Genomic DNA, 21456 nt, shown 5'->3' with positions numbered 1-21456 from the left:
TAACACAGTATTCTTTTCCATCTTAAATTTTCTTTACATTTATAGAAGTGCAGGAATTTAAATGCTACTACTGACACTGAGAAAAAAAATTTCATAATTCTTGGTGTCCATCACAGAGTTTGTCAGAAAGTCACTATATAACCATTTTTAACTGACCTAAGTTATATAAGGATATACGTACATATTAAGGTAGCAATTACACAAATATCAGGATAGGCTCCGATAATCTCTCTACTCCAGAGATTATTATATTGCTAAAGATTTAATGTGCTAGATATATTTCTGTAGGACTGTGGGACTTCCAATATCTTCAAGCTGAAAACTTGTTTCATTGAATTTCTCCCAGCATTTCGGAAATACTACCAATCTTATATAGATTATTCAAGAGAAAAGTTGTTTCAGGGGATTTGAAGTATTAGATAAAATCTAAACTCTACCATAGTCTATGAGCACCTAATATGATTTGGCTCCTGCCTGCATTTTTCACATTCAACATTCAGAAAACTATGATCATGGCATCTGGTCCCATCACTTCATGGCAAATAGATGGGGAAACAGTGACAGACTTTATTTTGGGGGGGCTCCAAAATCCCTGCAGATGGTGACTGCAGCCGTGAAATTAAAATATTCTTGTTTCTTGGAAGAAAAGTTATGACCAACCTAGACAGCATATTAAAAAGCAGAGACACTACTTTGCCAACAAAGGTCCATCTAGTCAAAGCTTTGGTTTTTCCAGTAGTGATGTATGGATGGCTTCCCTGGTGGCTCACCTGGTAAAGAATCCATCTGCAATGTGGGAGCCTTGGGTTCAATCCCTGGGTTAGGAAAGGTCCCCTAGAGAAAGGAACGGCTGCCCACCCCAGTATTCTGGCCTGGAGAATTTCATGGACTATTCCATGAGATCACAAAGAGTCGGACACAGCTGAGTGACTTTCACTTTCATGTACGGATGTGAGAGTTGGACTGTGAAGAAAGCTGAGCACCGAAGAATTGATGCTTTTGAACTGTGGTGTTGGAGAAGACTCTTGAGAGTCCCTTAGACTGCAAGGAGATCCAACCAGTCCATCCTAAAGGAAATCAGTCCTGAACATTCATTGGAAGGACTGATGCTGAAGCTGAAACTCCAATACTTTGGCCACCTGATGAGAAGAACTAACTCATCTGAAAAGACCCTGATGCTGGGAAAGATTGAAGGAGGGAGGAGAAGGGGATGACAGAGGATGAGATGGTTGGATGACATCACCGACTCGATGGACATGAGTTTGAATAAGCTCCAGGAGTTGGTGATGGACAGGGAAGCCTGGCGTACTGCAGTCCATGGGGTCGTAAAGAGTAGGACAAGACTGAGTGACTGAATTGAACTGAACTGCATCTTTCACACCTATATTGATCGCCTCCCTTTCCCATCATAATCCCAGAATTATACTTTGGCCAACTGGATGGTTCCTTACCATCCTTAGTGTTATAGCTCAAGCGTTATTATATTAGAAAAGTCTTCACTGACTACTTTAAAATAGCCATGGTGACAAGATGAGAGCTAATTCTTAAAAGCTGATGATCGTTAAGAACAGTTCATTCGTATTAGAGAAACACCCTTCAACTGTCCTACAAATTAACTGCATGCATGCATGTGTGCCAAGTCCCTTCAGTTGTGTCTGACTCTTTGTGACCCCCTGGACTGTAGTCAGTCAGGCTCCTCTGTCCATGGGATTCCCCAGGCAAGAACACTGGAGTGGGTTGCCATGTCCTCCTCCAATTACCTTCTAATAACTGTTCATTATTAGTAGGGAAATCAGAAGCACTGTACTACCTTAATTCCACAGATATTTTCCCTAAGTTAACCTAAGAAAAATATATACCAATAATTCCTGTACCTCAATTTAATTTGATTTAATTAAGTACTTACAAAGATCAGAGACCAAAACTGCCAAGAAGTGATTAGGCTTCTATTTTATTTGGCTTTAAAAAAACTCTCTTAGACTTTGAACTTTTGAAAGATATCAACTCCTATAAGGTAAACAACTGCTAAGTCCTAGTTTTAAGGAGTGATACTGTATCTACCAGATGATCTGATCTCTAAAGAGGTTAACTAGATTTCTTAGTAAAATCTGATTTAGTATATAGTCATCTATGATACTCTCCTTAGTAAGGTCTAATGTCCAGGCCCTTCCCCCAGCACTTCAATCAGGCTGATGACAAAGCAATGGAAGCCAAGCATGTGCCTGTAGACAACCAACATCAACTTAGCTAGACTTGAGACAGTCCTCAGTTATTACCTTCTTTTGGAGATGGGCTGCCCCATTACAAAAGCACAGTACCAACTAAATCCCGCTTCCCACCATCAGGCCATTTCTCTAACTCCTACCTATCAGAACCTGAGAAACATGCTTTCTTAAAAGGTATGGTTTTTCTATTCAATTTCCAGCATTCACACCATTGTTTCCCTCCATTTATATTGGATATTAAAGAGCCATTTGTACCCTCCTAGTATTCAGTTGTAAGATTTGAGCTTTTTAATTTTAAAAAGCTCACCACCAAAGGACCTAGTTTCACAAACCATTTGTACAAAGGTGATCTATACTCAAAGAAATCTTCATTATTATCTACTAAAGAACATTAAGCTAAAAATGTTAGTTACTAAAAAATTCAGGTCACTTCTGTTTTAGTAGTGAGGAAGGGGAAGTTATTAACTGTGACTAAAGTGAAATTTTAAAAAATGCTTGAGAGATGAGCTCGCCATTCTTTTTTCAGAGGAGAGAAAAAAAAAAAAACAACTCAGGAAACTCAAATAGTTGTCATATGCATCCATACATTCCTATCAACCCCATCTCTCCATCAGACTCTTTTGCTTTAAAATTTTAAAGCCCAGATTTAAAAAAAAATGTTATTTATTTTTAATTGGAGGATAATTGCTTTATAATGTTGTGTTGGTCTCTGCCATACATCAACATGAATCAGCCATAGGTATACATATGTCCCCTCCCTCTTGAACCTTCCTCTCCACCTCACCCCTCTAGGTTGTCACAGAGCACCAGTTTGAGCTTCCTGAGTCAAACAGCAAACCCCCACTGGCTATTTATTTCACACACTACTCTTTCAGTTCTTCCCACCCTCTCCTTCCCCCTCCGTGTCCACAAGTCTGTTCTCTATGTCTGCGTCTCCACTGCTGCCCTGCAAGTAGGCTCATTAGTAACATCTTTCTAGATTCCACATACATGCCTTAATGTACAATATTTGTTCTTCTCTTTCTGAATTCCTTCACCTGTATAAATAGGCTCTAGGTTTATCCAACTCATTAGAACTGACTCAAATGTGTTCCTTTTTATGGCTGAGGAATATTCCATTTATATATATATATATATATATATATATATATATATATATATGTACCACAGCTTATCTATTCATATGTCGATGGATATCTAGGTTGCTTCCATGTCCTAGCTATTGTAAATAGAGATGTAGTGAACACTGGGATACATATGTCTTTTTCAATTATGATTTTCTCAGGGTATATGCCCAGTAGTGGGATTGTTGGGTCATAAGGCAGTTTTATTCCTAGTTTTCGAAGGAATCTCCATAGTGTCTTTCATAGTGTAAAGGCCATATTTCTTAACCTGACGTTCAAGACTCATGGAAATATGGCCCCAATTTATTTTTCCAACATTCCACCACTGAAATGTTTACATTGGTCACACCAGTCTTTCAACACTCCCATCAAATTCTCTCCTTTGTATACTATTTAGTTCATACTATTCAGTTCAGTTCAGTCACTCAGTCGTGTCCGACACTTTGTGACCCCATGAACTGCAGCACGCCAAGCCTCCCTGTCCGTCACCAACTCTCGGAGTTCACTCAAACTCACGTCCATCAAGTCGATGATGCCATCCAGCCATCTCATCCTCTGTCGTCCCCTTTTCCTCCTGCCCCCAATCCCTCCCAGCATCAGAGTCTTTTCCAATGAGTCAACTCTTCATATGAGGTGGCCAAAGTACTGGAGTTTCAGCTTTAGCATCATTCCTTCCAAAGAACACCCAGGACTGATCTCCTTTAGAATGGACTGGTTGGATCTCCTTGCAGTCCAAGGGACTCTCAAGAGTCTTCTCCAACACCACAGTTCAAAAGCATCAATTCTTCGGCACTCAGCTTTTTTCACAGTCCAACTCTCACATCCATAAAAACCACTGGAAAAACCATAGCCTTGACTAGACGGACCTTTGTTGGCAAAGTTATGTCTCTGCTTTTGAATATGCTATCTAGGTTGGTCATACTTTCCTTCCAAGGAGTAAGCGTCTTTTAATTTCATGGCTGCGCCTAACATATAATGCTTTCCCATTTTTTCTCTATCTACCTATGTAAATATCTCCCAATTTTCAAAGCCTAACACAAGTTCTAACTCCTCCCAAAAACTTTTCTCTGCTATTCCAGGTAACACTGCCCTCACCATTGCTCTACCTTCCCATTCCTCCTCCAAACTCCTTGTAGTACTTAAGATCTATTCCAGTCTACAAATATCAATACCTCATCTATTATCCCTTCTTATATATAGCTCTCTTCTGTGAGCTTGTAAGTCATCAAAAGCCGGGACTATATCAAACTTTTCTTTAGATTGCTTAAGATATCAACAGATATGCTGTTATACACAATAAGCACTCAATAACCCATGTACATCCACATCATAGAATATTACTTAACAACAAAAAGGAATAAACCATTGATACAGGCAACAACTTGGATGGATCAACTGAGCCAATCTCAAAAGGTAACATACTATATGATTCAATTTTTAGGACATTCTCAAATGACAAAATTATAGAGATGGAAAACAGATTAGTGGCTATCTGGGATTAGGGATGATTGTGGGGGAGGTGGTGGGTATGACTTTATAAAGGAAGATCTCTGTGGTGATAAAATCTCATTTGATTGTGGTAGTGGTTACACAAATATACACAAGTAATAAACTGACACAGAACTATATACTTATACATCAGTATAAATTCTTGGTTTTGATATTATACTATAATTAAGACATAACCATTGGGAAAAATAGGTGAAGGATAAAAAGGACTTCTCTGTACTATCTTTGCAGCTTTCTGTGACTCCATAATTATTTCAATATAAAAAGTAAAAAAAAGAAACAAATATCTAACTTCATCTTTATTTACTAAATATGTACATTTTCTACCTAATTTTATTCAAGCTAAGGACAATCTATAATTACTGAGATAAAATAAATTCCCCAAACCTATTTGTGATAACCTAAAAATATCTTAAGATCTAAGTGGCTTTTAAAATCTACAAGCATAATCAGCAACAGTCTGTGGATAGGGGACTGGGAGGTGGAGGGTGAGGAATGGGAGGAAAGCTACAATTTCAACCATCTTCTTTTTGCACTGAGTGAACTTTAACCATGTCCATGTATCATTTTTTAAATGGTTTTATTAAATAGCTAATATAAAAGGATTTTTATAACATATAATGACTAAAGAATTATGATATAACCTTTTTTAAGTACTCAGGTTAATAAAAAGAAGTCTTATTATTAGCTTTCAAGTCTCCTGTATATCCTTCTCCATTTCCATTACATTCTTTCCCCCCTCAGAGATGACTGATATCCTAAACTTTGTGTTTATCATTCCTTGCTGTTCTTTAATTTTATTCTGCTTGTATCTCTAAACAATATATGCTTTAGTTTTGCATGTTTTGAGCTGAATATAAATGGAATCTTACTGCACATATTTTTCTGTGACTTGTTTCCCCCCTACCTCGACACCATGGTGCTGAAATTCATCCATGTTATTGTATATAACTAATTCATTCATAACCACTGTACAGAATATTCCATATGAATATCCCATAATTTATCAAAGATATCAGTATCCAATGTATATAAATAGAAGGTAGAGACACTGGAACTGAAAAAAAATTATAGCATGTTTGAGATTATACATACATATGTACAGACATACACACGAACACTACCATATACAAACATACACATACAGTATATATTCTATTTGATGTAAATAGTTCTGTTTGGTGATATTCTTGTATTTAAAATGGTTCTCATTGGCATAATTTCTCAGTATCAAATTTCTTTGCTTGAATATAAGGCTAGGATTGATTTTTATATGAGGTTATGATACCAAATACATGTGCCCATAATAAACATACTAGTGTTTTGGTTACTTTATAAAATATACACACGCACAAATACAAGTGTTCCTTTATTCTAAAAATTATAAACCAAATAAAAATGGGTAGAAATCTACAAAAGACTTACAGTCCCTTCCTTATAGTACAGTATTTAACTAGGTATTTCTAGAATACTTAATCACACCTCAAGTAAGATACAATGATAATATTACTTAGCAAAAAATAATAGAAAGCAAAAGCAAAAAATGAGGAATTACATAAAAAAGAGAAAAATGAATGAAAAGTGTATGCGATTTGTAGAAATACACTTATGACTTTCACAAAGCACAACTTACCTTTAATGCTGAAATCCCAACTTTTCCTGGATACCTGTTCAGAAATAAAAGCAAGAAGGTGTTGAATAGTGGCTATGAGAAGGGAAATCCTTCTACACACTCATTAAAGGCAAGTCCATATTTTTAAAAACATTTATATATTTTGTCAATTAGAAAACTCTTCTATACATACAGAAGATGTAGAAAACATAAAAAAGTAAAGAAGAAAATTAAAGTGACCCATAGTCTTACCACCAAGAGATCTGAGTTTGTATCTTTTGTCTTCCTAGACATATAACACTATAATTAGCATTAATATGAATATAATTTTGTACTCTTCCACAAATTTCTTTAGAAGTGGAAATGCAGCTCAAAAGTATACAGGCTTTTCAGTGTTTGGAGAAACTCTCAAATTGCTCTCTAGAACAGTTGTGCCAATTTACTCTCCCATTACTCTTCATCTCTGTTTCTTAATAACCTTGACAAAAATGAGTGCTATTTTAAAATATTTAGAAAATTCAATAGGCAAAAGTATTCACTGCTGTCTTAATTTGTGCTTCTTCAATTTATAGTGACGTGAAGTGAAGTGAAAGTCACTCAGTTATGTCCTATTCTTTGCGACCCCATGGACTATACAGCCCATGGAATTCTCCAGGCCAGAATACTGGAGTGGGTAGCCTTTCCCTTCTCCAGGGGATCTTTCCAACCCAGGGATCAAACCCAGGTTTCCCGCATTGCAGGCGGATTCTTTACCAGCTGAGCCACAAAGGGAAGCCCAATGGATGAAGTTTCATATGCATTAGACATTTATGTTACTTTTAAAGAGAGAACACCCATTTTTGTTCATAGCTCTTTTTTGGTTTGTTTTTTACTACAACAAAACTCTATTCTTAAATACAGGCTACTTTAGATATGATAATTTTAAAAAGTAACTTTTCACCGATTATTTTCACCCCCCATATTTTTCTTCAAATAGGAACAATTTGATACCTGCTTCAAAACATGAAAGAGTGACATACCCTTACAGCTGCTTATTATATTTCAGGGTTATACACTAAGAAGCTTTTAAATCATAAATATTAATAAGCCATTTCTAAATTTTTTAAATGCAGCAATCACAGATGATACAATTTTATGTAGAAAGGTGCCTTCAAGATCTATCTAGCCATAGAGCCTCTTTTTATAGGTAAAGAAACTGAGGAACTAAGAGACTAAATGGCTTTCCCCAATGTCACATATTTAGTTAGGGGCAGAATCAAGAGAAGCATCAAGTCCTACTACCAAGCTTCTCATGTGCCAAATTGAGTAATCTTTGACCTCTAATCAAAAGTGTGATTAAAAAGTTACTTTTGCCACTCAATAGAAAATCAACCCCTTTATTCAATGAACATTTATGAAACACTTACTATCTATCAGAGACTAAGGGTAGGAAAATGATTAAGACACAATCCTAGTTTAGGGGTTTTTTAAAGCTTGTTTAAAAAAAAGAAGGTAGCTGTATAAAAAAATAGTGCCTGCCCACTTAATTGCAGAGCCTGGACAATATAATTTCATCTTAATAAAGGATAATTTCCAGGAACAAAAATTTTTTTATCCCCAATTACCTGTTTTCCCTGGCAAACATATACTGCTCAGTAACAAAATCCTGTTTATCCAGAGGTGATTAGGACCAAGGCTATTCCAATTTTTAAATAAGGAATCAAGATTCTACACAAAGAATGTGCAAAATAAGACAAGTGCAATCAAATCAGTAACAAAAGGTTAAAAAGCAAAAACAAAAAACCTTGAAGAGGCTCAAATTCCCATGTAGCACATATTCTGAACTCCAACCAAGAAGAAAATCACCTACCACAGAGGTACAGAGACAAGAGGAAGTAAGATTTTTTCAAAAAACTTAAGCCCCATATGAGGTAGAGAAGGAAAGAAAAAGAAAATCTGCCTTCCTCATAACTTCCACTTTGAGAAATCTGATCAGGTTTTTTAGCTGTCAAAAAAAAAAAAAAAAAACAAACACAAACAGAATAGGGCACCACAGTTTTCTCTCTTGTATGTAACTGGTTTCATAAAGAGCTCTAAGTTATAGATCAGTTGTTGACATACAAGGAAACAGTTCTGATTGGTTCTGGTGGAGCTTTACATATAACTACATACAAAGTATATAAAAGTAATTTATTACTTCCTTTTGAAAGCCAAGGGAATGTAGTGAAAAGAACATGTGCAGATAGATGTTGCTTGAATATTGTTTCTGCCGTTTACCTTATGTGTGATCTTGATCAATTCATTTAATTTCTCCAGGCCTCAATCTCCTCCTTTGGAAAAGGGGTAAAACCATCTACACTTCATAGGATTCAGTGAGAGAGCACATGGGGCACACACAATAAGCTGTAGTTTCTTTCCTCAGCAGCTTTGAATTGCTCCATTGAAACTCACAAATAATGAGTGTCACCAAGTTTCTCCAAGGGACTTTGGCAGTCTGTCAGTAGTGAGCAGCCTGAGACCAATTTCTGGATACAGAAAAGACACCCTACAGCCCATAAAGCTCCAGCCTATTTAACAACAGGGAACATGAAAAACACCAGATTATACTGAGCTGGGGATTAAATGGGATCCTGCTTGCATTTTGTGATGTCATTAAACAAAAAACTAATAAGAAAAGCCACTCATGTTTGAAACATAATGTAAATATTAAAAGGTTGCTAAGGTTTTGGTAGGTAGTAAAATACTTTGTAGCTTCTTCCAGTCTGATTAAGCCTGAGTTTGTCTTTAACAGGTAGTCTGTAAAACCAGATTTTTTTGTGATAAATTTTTTCATCCATTTATTAGCACCTAGTAAAACCTGAAAGCATATTTATAATTTGCAAAGTTAGTTAAAATGATTTGTATCATGTGCCAAAATGTGGAAACAACAATTCATTTCACCATAAGAAACAGTAAATCATTATTTAGTATTCCCACATGAAAAATTCTTAATAGGGGCCTTGTAATAACAATTATACAATGCCCATCAGTTATTAAGCATGTGCCAAAAACTGCGCTAAGACTTGATTGCTTTAGCTTCTTTAGTCCTCACAACTTTCCAATGAGGTATATTACCTTCCCTGTTTTACACAAAAAAACCCTGAAGCTAGGGTCAGATGGGGTAACTGCACTGCTAGTAAATAACTGGGCCAGAATTTGACCCTAGGCAGTCTGACTCTAGGGTCCACTCTCTCAACTACATTGCAATGTTGCCTTTTTTCTGTGTAAAGCCTTAAAAGATGACAGTTATGAGAATATTCTAAGCAGTGCTGCGAATGAACACCAAAGTAAAGGTAATTAGCGTTGCTTCTTGGGTTGAACTAAACTAATTAAGTCAAAGGCTTGAATCCTGATCTGCCTTTAACAACTACAATTAACATCTAATTGATTTGGCACTGCTAGGAAATGAAATAATGAAATGTTCCATATAGAAAACTGCCAGAGAAATGAAGCTTCTCTTTTCAGTGCCAAACTTCTGAAAGTGTTTTAATTATTTTTGAATTTCAAATTTCAAAAGCAGCTTGTAAATAAGTACATTATAGGCTAAGCCTTGCCATTTCAGTAATCTTGCCCTTGAAAATACCTTCTTAAACGATATACATTTTCCCCTTTGCTACTGATTCAGAATAATTATGCTCAAATACTACACTATATTTTAATACAGTAATGCCCTCCAGGGACTGTAAGGCACAGAGGATTTATGTGCCTTCACACTACAGGACCCTAGGCTACCATGATTGGAATGTCTGGGTTTTATAGCTTTACATCTCCCTCCTCAATGGAAGTGGTCACTTTATACAGTTGGCCATGTGCCTGCCTTAAAAAGCTCTCCTCCCCCTCCCTTTCTATCTTTTGCTTTTAGTCTGGGAAACCGGGTTTTTAAAAATGGAATTGTAGGGTAAAGAAAGAATCCAGATATTATGAGGATCTCCCTAGACAACCATTCAACTCTTATCTGTAACTCAGTCTATACATTCAAAGTAGAGATAATATTATACTGTTTCAGAGTGATTATGTGCCTAAAGACAATTTATTCATGTTCGAGTTTGGGGACAGGAGAAATAAGGGACTAGATCAAGAAAATTTAGTTCTACTCTTGGCTTTCCCAACCAACTAGCTGCAAGACCTTTAAGCAAGGGTTTTCAGAGTTCTGTAATTTTAGGAAAGTTTATTTTGAGACCCTTCATTAGTTTGGGAGTGAAGATGTAATTTTTATACCATGATTAATGATCTAAATTTTATACCCTCTGATTTTCCTTAAATTTGAGATACATCATAGAAAACATGAACATAAGCCAGCACACACACACACATCCAGAAATGTCTGGTAAATACGCTGATACACCTAGTTAACTAGAAAAATACTCCTTCAAACTTTTCTGTACATACTAAATATTAGATTCCTCCTATTTAAAGGTTAAGGTTAGTGATTCTTCCCATAAAAATTCCCAATTTTCCCATACAAAAGTAAATAAAGTAATTTTTATTACACCCCATACATGTGAGAAATTTTTAAGAAAACCGAAGTAACAGGTAGATATATTTAAATATTGGTAATTTACCACACATTTAAACAAAACTTTTAGAAACCAAAATGAGAACTTCAAAAGTTCAATTTTCATTTCAAAAGTTTTTACCATAGGTTATTTTTAAATCAAATATTTTTGACACATTTAAATATATGATTAACAAAGCTTCACTGAAATAAGAAATGTGCTTCTTACAAAGCTGAACAAAAATATGACTTTAATGGGTGAAACTACCTTCATCACCTGATAGCATAAAAAGAATCTTCCAACATATTCTTACTAATTACAAATGCAGTAAATCTTTGATTTTGCAGCATAGTTTCTGAAATTAAAGACAATGTCTATCAATGGTACTATTAAACATGAAAACAAACAATTTCTGAAACAGCTTCAAAACAGAGTCTAAGTTAAAAAAATACTGGTATTCTACTAAACAAACAAACAACAGCAACAAAAAAAACCCCACATGGCTTACAGATCAAATACTGATTTTTAGTGTAGCCTGCACTCACGTTTTGAATATAAAAGCAATTTTAAGGTTAGCATTTCAGCAACTTATAATACAGATAGAATATTTTAATTCATTATATCCTATTTTCTGTAAAAAGTTAATTTCATGCACTCACTACATTGAGTTTATACTAACAAACCTCATGTTTGAACATAAATCAATGTGTGACAGATGCTTTCTCCCATTCCTATCCATTTAGCATTTTAATTCTAGAGTTTTCCTTTTGCAGCTAGGGTATTTGTGTTCAGTACCAAACAGTAAGGATGTAACAGAAGCAGAAGAGATTAAGAGGTAGAAGAATACACAGAAGAACTACACAAAAAAGGTCTTAATGACCGGGATAACTACGATGGCGTGGTTACTCACCTAGAGACAGAGATCTGGAGTGTGAAGTCAAGTGGCCCTTACGAAGCATTACTATGAACAAAGCTGGTGGAGGTGATAGAATTCCAGCTGAATTATTTAAAATCCTAATAGATGACACTGTTGAAGTGCTGCACTCAATATGTCAGCAAATTTGGAAAGCTCAGCAGTGGGCACAGAACTGGAAAAGGTCAGTTTTTCATCCAATCCCAAAGAAGGGAAATGCCAAAGAATGTTCAAACTACCCTACAACTGCGTTCATTTCACATGCTAGTAAGCTTATGCTCAAAATCCTTCAAGCTAGGCTTCCGCAGTACGTGAACTGAGAACTTCTGTACAAGCTGGATTTAGAAAAGGCAGAGAAACCAGAGATCAAATTGCCAACACCTGTTGGATCATAAAGTAAGGGAATTCCAGAAAAACATCTACTTCTGCTTCATTGACTACTCTAAAGACTTTGACTGTGTGGATCACAACAAACTGTAAAATTCTTAGAGAGATAGGAATAGCAGACCACCTTATCTGTCTCCAGAGAAATCTGTATGCAGGTTAAGAAGCAACAGTTAGAACTGGACATGGAACAACATATTGCGTCCAAATTGGGGAAGGAGTACGTCAAGGCTGTTTATTGTCACCCTGCTTATTTAACTTGTATGCAGAGAACATCATGCAAAATACCGGGCTGGATGAAGCTCAAGCCGGAATCAAGATTTCGGGAGAAATATCAATAACCTCAGATATGCAAATGATACTGCTCTAATGGGAGAAAGGGAAGAGGAACTAAAGAGCCTCTTGAGGGCGAAAGAAGAAGGTGAAAAAGCTGGCTTAAAACTCAACATTTAAAAAACTAAGATCATTGGCATCCAGTCCCATCACTGCAGTGATGGAAAGCAGTGACAAGTTTTATTTTCTTGGGCTCCAAAATCACTGGAGATGGTGACTGCAGCCATGAAATTAAAAGACGCTTGCTCCTTGGAAGGAAAGTTATGACAAACCTAGACTGCATATTAAAAAGTAGAGACATTACTTTGCCAACAAAGGTCCATATAGTCAATGCTGTGGTTTTTCCAGTAGTCATATATGGATGTGAGAGTTGGACCATAAAGAAGGCTGAGTGCCAAAGAATTGATGCTTTCAAATTATGGTGTTGGAGAAGATTCTTGAAGAGTCCCTTGGACTTCAAGGAGATCAAACCAGTCAATAATAAAGGAAATCAGTCCTGAATACTCATTGGAAGGATTGATGTTGAAGCTCCAATACTTTGGTCACTGGATACAAAGAGCTGACTAATTGGAAAAGACCCTGATGCTGGGAAGGATTGAAGGCAAAAGGAGAAGGGGGTAGCAGAGGATGAGATGGTTAGATAGCATCACCAAATCAGTGGACATGAATCTGAGCAAACTCCAAGAGATAGTGGAGGACAGAGGAGCCTGGCGTACTGCATTCCACAGGGTTGCAAAGAGCTGGAAATGACTTAGCAACTGAACCACCACCACCAATGCAGTTTAGTATCTACACAACATTATTTTTAAAATGCTACACAGCATCAAAACATTGCTCTGGTCATTTTGCAGAGCAGTATAGGAATTATTTTTTCTTTTATTAACTCTGACCTGATCCAGTGATAACTTTCAGACACCTTAGGTAAAATTTTACTAGAATAATAAGGTCATTACTTCCAAAGGTAGGTGCTAATCACTGGGATTTGGATCTGACGACAATAATTACAACTTATCTAAAAGCTGTTCACTAAGTTTCCATAGAAAGCTAAATGTCAAATCCTTTCAATAATACTGCATTCAATTCAAAATATGCAAGCAATGCAGTATTTTATTTATAACTCTCTTAGCTTGATTTTGTTGTTTTTGAGTCGCTAAGTTGTGTCCTAATCTTTGCAACCCAATGGACTGTACCCCCCAGGTTCCTCTGTTCATGGGATTTCCCAGGCAAGGATACTGGAGTGGGTTGCCATTTTCTTCTCTGGAGGATTTTCCCGACTCAGGGATTGAACCCATGTCTCCTGCATTGGCAGGTGGATTCCTTAACGCTGAGCCACCTGGGAAGCCTGAGCTTGATTTTGCAACTTGCTAATAAACCTGACTCTCTAATTTACTAATGTTGAGAACAGTGGGCTTCCCTCATAGCTCAGCTGGTAAAGAATCCGTCTGCAATGCAGGAGACCCTGGTTCGTATTCATTCACTTAATAGAAACAAAATCAATCCAACAGAAAATGCAGAGGCTACTTTTAAGGGATTTTGATACAACATAACTGAGTTTTCTGTCCCAGGTGTTAAAAGTGAGCATACTACCTATAGATACTACCTGGTGTTAAAAAGAAATTTAAAGTAATTCTTTCCAAAGTCCTAAAAGGATTTTTTTTTTAGATCAGTAAGAAGGTAAGAATATATATTTCTTCAGTGTTTGAAGGAAGACTCATTTAGACCACTGTCTCAATGTGAGGAAAACAAGGCTGAAGAAGGTTAAATTAATACCTTCATTCAACATTTACCTACTGCTTACCTCGTACCAGCACAGGGCTAGGCACTGGTTGGAAAGTAGTGAACAAGGCAGACAAGGTCACGCTCTCCTGCTGCTGCTGCTGCTGTCGCTTCAGTAGTGTCTGACCCACAGTGACCCCATGGACTGCAGCCTACCAGGCTCCTCTGTCCATGGGATTTTCCAGGCAAGAGTACTGGAGTGGGGTGCCATTGCCTTCTCCCACGCTCTCCTAGAGCTACACTAAGATGAGGGTCTGATTAGGTCTAGGACCCGGGTCTCTTTACTGATTTGAACAACACATGCAGCCTGTCAGTTTACCCCCACAAAGTCTAAAATCTCTTCCTACTTTCACACGGGCAGGTAGCCAGTCAAGTGAAACTGGCCATTTATTAAAGTCTTAATTATCTAAAAGTGCCACCACAAATTCTCCAGTGAAGATTTGGGGGTTCCCAAAGACTGAAAGGGCATCATGACACCAATCTCAAAGTAGAAAGGCTGTAAGTTTAGCTACTTAGTAAAAGAACATGAACTGGAATCAGGATACCTGAGTTTTAGTTATGAATCTGCCAGTAACAATGTATGTGAACATAAAAATTATTTGGGGGCAGTTTTTCCAACCTTTAGTTATGGCTATTTCAAGCATGTACAAACTGGGATAATATTATGAACCCATATGTATAAAATGTTGACCATGGTCAATAGTGATCAATATCAATATGCCTCCCTCCACTCCCTTGCCAGATTATTTTGAAGCAAATCTCATAAATTATTTAATCTTTACCCATAAAAATTTCAATATGTATCTAAAATATAATTATAACACTATTATCAAATTTAGCAATTCCTTATTATATACAGTAAACATTCAGGTTTCCCAGATAGTCTCAAACTTTTTCTTACAGTTGGTCCATTTCAATCAATATCCAAATAAGCTTCATGTGCCATAATCAGTTGATATGTCTCTTTCAATCAGTAGGTTTCCTTTCATTTTTTTATTTTTTGAAGTTCATGTATCGAGGAACTAGGCTGTTCATCCTAAAGATGATTTTTTTTTCCGGCAGTGAAACTATTGTGTACGATACTATAATGATGGCTACATGCTATTATGCAGTTATCCAAAACCATAGAACCTATAACACCAAAAGTGAACCCTAAGGGAAACTTTGGACTTTAGGTGATTATGCTGTGTCAATGGAAGTTCATCAGTCGTAACAAGTACCACTCTGGCGAGGGCATGTTGATAATGGGGGAGACTATACATGTGTTGGGGGAAGGGTGTGTGGGAAATCTCTGTACCTTCCTCTCAGTTTTGCTGTGAATCTAAAACAGCTCTTTAAATAAGTCTTAAACAAACAAACAAAAACACTAGGTTGTTCACCCTGCAGAATTTCTCATTGTCTGAATTTTGTTGACTGCATCTCCATGGCGATATGTCATAAGGAATATTTTAAAGGAGAACATGCAGAAGAGATTGGAGGGATGGAATGGACACACACCCAAGGAAAAGTACAAAAACCTATAAGAACAGTATCAGAAAGACTGTTGCTCAGAATGTGAGAAGATTTAAAAAATACCAGAGACAGTTTTTCATTATTTTAATTTATATTAACAAGAGTAACAAAAATAAACTGCAGTCTGCTTATACGTGGATAAATTATATAATGTAATAGGCTGGGCTTCCCTGGTGATTCAGACGGTAAAGAATCCGCCTGCCAATGTAGGAGATGCGGGTTTGACCCCTGGGTCAAGAAGATTCCCTGGTGAAGGAAATGGCAGCCCACTCCAGTATTCTTGCCTGGAGAATCCCATGGACAGAGGAGTCTGGCAGGCTATCAAATCAGACACGATTTGACTGAATGTACATATGTGAAAGATATATTGATTATTTTTCTTTCCAATTAAGATTGCTGATAGTCAAACCAGAAAGGGAAAAATAAATTATAGGATGAGGAAATCGAATTCCAAAGCACTCAAAGAGATAAAAATACCTGGCTACTCTAAATGAGTTCAGTTCTTCTATCCCAGACAAATTATATCCTAGCAAAAGCTGAGAATTTATGGAGTTCAATCTCTAAAACCTCTGAAGAATCAGAGTATGGAAGAGGATATTAGGAAAAACTTTGGTGGTCAACACTGGAAAGCAGGTAGTGCTACAAACTATAAACAAATTCACTTGATGTCAATGTCAAGCAAAATTCTTAAACACATGATGAAATAAATGGTTTAAGGGCCTTAGGTGTAGGGAAAAGATACTCTTATTTAAGAATAAGCATTTGCAGAAAGCTAAACATGCAAAATTAATTTTCTTTTTTGATAGGGTTACTGGCCGAGAACATAAAGAGCATACCGTACAAACAAAAAAATCTGGATATTTTTTTAAAAATTTGTACTAAATTTTATAATTCTCTCAAGATATCCTTTTAGACAACAAAGGGATGTAGTCTAGAATACACTTAGGTGGGTTTATAACTGGCTAAACATAACTCAAGGTGTGCTGATTAATGGATCAATGAAAAACCATAAGGAAATATTAATTTTTTTTGTGCTCTATCCTACTTGATGTTCTATTCACTTGATGTTCTTAATGTCTTAAAAGAAGAAACCGATGGCCTATCTACCAAATTTACAGATGGCACAAAGTTGGAGGGCTTAGGGAGTATACTAGCTGACAGTATCCAAAAATGTATTTCAACAGGTCAGAACCACTGGCCAAATCTTAACAGAATGTAATGTAGTAGGGATAAATGCAAAATGCATGACTGGGGAGATGTGATTTAACAAATCACATGAAAACACTCAGGTACTTTTGTTGATTGCTCAGACAGAGTAAAGGCTGTGATATGACTGCTGAAAGAGTCATAAAAGACTGCTATGACTTCAGCATATGACTGCTGAAAGAGCTAGTGTGATCTTAGGCTGAACTGCATGCATTCTAAGTCACTTCAGTTGTGTCTGACTCTTTGCGACCCCATGGACTGTAGCCCTCCAGGTTCCTCTGTCCATGGGATTTTCAGGCAAGAATATTGGAATGGGTTGCCATTTCCTTCTCAAGGGTATCTTCCTGACCCAGGGATTGAACCTGTGTCTCTTATGTCTCCTGTATTGGCAGGCAAAACAAAACTATTATGTCCTGAACAAGGCAGGGGTAAATTCTACTCTACTTCCCACTAATAACAACACACTTAAGAATATCACGTGTCACTGGGATACCATATTTTACAAGAAACATAAAATGGAACATATCCAAAAGAGAAACCAATTTGGTGAATGTTTCAGAAACTGAGTAGGATGATACAAAGTACTAAGGACGGCTAATCCAGAGAAGATAAGACAGAAATGACTGCCTCTTGACTTTTTTGACTTTGGTTTTATTTTGGAAAGTATAAGCAGTGAAACTTTGCATTTGGCTAATTTTCTTAATTAGTCTGTCTTAATTTAACTTTTAAACTGTTATTATATATTTGATATGTACAAGAGTAAAATGTAATTATGAAGCACAACAAATAAACTAAACTGTGACTCACTAGGTTACCTGAGAGTGAGAACAGCATCAAGATCAGAGCAGCTACTGTGTGCCGTATTCTGATGCCTTTGTCTCAGAGGGAACCACTAGCCCAGATCTGACTTACTGTTCCCTTACTTATTTTTAAAATGCCATGTATCTCTGAACAATATACTAAGTTTTGTTATTTCTGAGGTCTGTTTTCAGGAATGCACTTACAAAGAAAAAAAGAGCTGGACTCTTAAAATTAACATTGCAAAAATCTTGGTATTCATGCCAGAGTAAATAAAGGCGACCCTTGTCACTACATACTCACTTGTATTTAAGTCTCACAACTGTGCCCATACCTACTAGTCTCCTTCTGCTTCTCCTCCACCTAGGGTTGCCACATTTAGCAATGATAAATATAGGTAGCTCAGTTAAATTCCAGTTTAAGTATGTTTATCTGAAATTGGGGTTTAACTGGGAGGCCTGTATTTTATCAGGCAACTCTACCCTATCCCTAAATTAATTAGGTGGACAATTAATTCTATGATCTGTTCATTTGTGATACAGGAACAAAGTGGGAGGATTTGTATGGCCAATGTCATTGTATAAATATTAATCTAAGTATTAAACAGCATTTACTGGCTGGGGAAAAAAATAGAACATCTGTGAATTTAGTCAAAGCTTTTCCAGACAATGCATTCAGTAGACCTAACCAAATGCAAATATTGTATATACACTATTATATATTTTTCAAAAACACTCTGTGAAGAATAGGAAGGTGTATTATTAACAGCTTCATTATTTTGACTTATATCAAATCCCTCAAAAAAACCAAGATGGCTACTGTAACAAACTGATAAATCTCTTGAAATGTAAATTGACTTATAACCATTATTTATAAAGATATATCATTTGAAACTGTCCTCATGTTAAAAATGAACTTAACCTATATAAGTCAAATAAAGATCAGCAGTCAACTTTCTGGATAAATATCAATTAAAATTATGTTGTCATTAAAAAGGGATTAGGTTACTGTATTTACAAAGTCATAGGGGCTTCCCTGGCGGCTCAGATGGTAAAGCATTGTGGGAGACCCTAGTTTGATTCCTGGGTCGCAAAGATCCCCTGGAGAAGGAAATGGCACCCCACTCCAGCACTCTTGCCTGGAAAATCCCATGGATGGAGGAGCCTGATAGGCTACAGTCCATGGGGTTGCAAAGAGTCGGATACGACTGAGCGACTTCACTTTTACTTTATAAAGGGGATATCAGAAATATTTCAGATATTTTTCAATATTTTTCGATCAAGAAAACTAATGAACCTTCTACGATATGAGGTAGAACCTGCTTTTCAATTCTGTTTCAACATCTTCCCACAACCTGAAGCACGAATAGCTCCTATATTTGAATGCCAATCAATACAAGTGTGCATTAAGAACACATATAGATTAGACTCCTCAAATAGAAGCCAGTTGCATTCCCTTCCCTGTCTTACTGCAAAATCCACATTTTGAAATCAGGTATAGACATGGCTGACTACTGCAGGAGTCTAACTTATTTTTCACAGCTTCAGCAAGTGGTTTCTCTCTAGGCAATCACCGGATCACCTTTTCCAACTTTTAAACTCAAATATTCATCACTCATGCACTAAGGCTTTAGGATAATTGGTGCTTAAAAGTCCACTTTAAAAAAGAACATTGAATTTCTGTAATTTCAAAGAGGCAGATCCCATAAACCATTCTACCTCTAGTTTCTCACCCTTTAGCTATAGACAGATCCTTCTGCCTTTGGGGTTTGGTGTTTCTCTTACCTCTTACCTGAGAGTTATCTGAAAAAAAACAAAACCAAACCTGTAAGCCTTCTGAGAATAGGGTGGAAGGAATGTGCAGACTAAACCTGACACCTGCTTCAGAGTCAACTAAATTACTAGGAACTCAAAGACCCACTACACAAAATATAAGAATTTAACATTTAACATCCCTATTTCTAGACTTCTGGATGAAATTGGGCAACACAGAAAAATGGTTTAACAAGGTCTTCTTTTCTTTTTCTGTCAGTAAAAGGACTCATTTTTTATTTTAGGTTCTGAGGGAAAAAAAGTAGTTGGCTCTGAAGAAGCCTTTTGCCAGGTTGCAAAATTCCTGACAGACTCGTAAGGAGGTTAAAAAGAGTAATGACACGGAAGGAAGGAGTATAGAGTGAGTCAGTGAGAATAAAGCTGGTGGCTTGGCAAACACTTTTCTTATAAGAAGGTAACTACCAAGGTCTTAGTGGAGAATTGCCCCATAGCTTGATTTTGTTTTTATCCACCTTTTTTTGCCTTTGCTGAAATACGAAGATCTGATGGCAAACTAAGACCAACACAAAAGTGCTCAGTCTAAACTAGTAATCAGAGAGGTTCTGGTGCTCACAAAACACTGACATGAGGATTTCTTCCCACTTAGACCAGGCAAGAGAAAAACAAAAACAAAGCAAAAATCAAAAGCAAAAGCAAAAACCAAACCTCAAGTTGAACAAGAACAGTTCAAATTTAGAGAATAATATACTGGGTTTTATTTTTTTTTAATCTTGCTCTAAGTGCATAGTTTTTAAAAATTTGTTCACTGGAATGAAATTGTATACACTGATGCATATACATCATTAAATAAATGTATTTATTAATTAGTTACATTCTTATGGCAAGTTTTACTAAATTATATGCTAAGCATAAAAGTCCCCATAGAAGGAGGTTTCCCTTGATACATGGTAATTTTGGCTTATTAACAAGATTAATAAAAAATGGAGAATATACTTAAGGCAGTTATCTAACAGGGAATTAACCAAATCCTCAAGATGAGAATTAATACTTTTAATATTCTTTGAAGTGCCATTTTAAAGTACTATGAAAGTCAAGAAGCAGAATGTGTCTAAAATACCTAATGACTATTTTATCACTGATATTAACAGAAATAGATGGTGAGAAAGTTTGGCACAATGGTTCTATGTTTTCTGAAAGTGGATTTTGTGGCAACATTTGTAAGTGATCTATAATGAAATCAAAGGAAACTTTATAATGAAATATAATTCCAGCCATATATAAAGTAATTACAAACTTGAAGTGGACCTTAAGCAACTAAATACTGTCTAAAATGACAAGCTGATTTTTCAAAACTGATATATGTAATTCATGTAGTTTTATGTCATATTTCTGAAAGAACAGCTTCATAATCTATTGATAAAATAACAGAATAATCACTTCTCTAGGCCTGCTCAAGAATTCTAAACTAAAAACATTCTACCCTGCACATTTATAACCATTCAATAAATACTCACATTCAAACAGTAACTCCAGGGTAGGGCAGCTATATCAACGTTCCAAACTGTCAAACTGGGTTAGATAAAAGTCACATCTATTAATGATTTAAAATAATTTCTAGAAAATTGCAACAGAAACAGATGGCTAAATTTACAACTGTCTGGAAAAGTCAATACTAATGCAATCGTGCTAAATCACTTTGTAACTTTCTTAGAAAGGAAACAAGATTTTTGTCTACAGGCCACTTTACAGAAGCTTTATCAAGTTAATGTACTAATATG

The 21456-nt window shown here is 36.3% G+C and overlaps 1 protein-coding gene across 1 annotated transcript in view; it reads right to left on the bottom strand.

The window, feature by feature from the left end:
* WDR44 (WD repeat domain 44) overlaps window positions 1–21456 on the bottom strand; it is a 93148-nt gene that overhangs the window by 57960 nt on the left and 13732 nt on the right. The window contains 1 exon segment of the mRNA NM_174774.2: window positions 6492–6525. Within this exon segment, the coding sequence (NP_777199.1) occupies window positions 6492–6525 (34 nt within the window).

The sequence above is a fragment of the Bos taurus genome, chromosome X (genome assembly GCF_002263795.3).
Source record: "Bos taurus isolate L1 Dominette 01449 registration number 42190680 breed Hereford chromosome X, ARS-UCD2.0, whole genome shotgun sequence".
Lineage (NCBI taxonomy): Eukaryota > Metazoa > Chordata > Mammalia > Artiodactyla > Bovidae > Bos > Bos taurus.
Note: the sequence above shows the minus strand (reverse complement) of the source record. Positions and strands in the feature narration are given on the sequence as shown.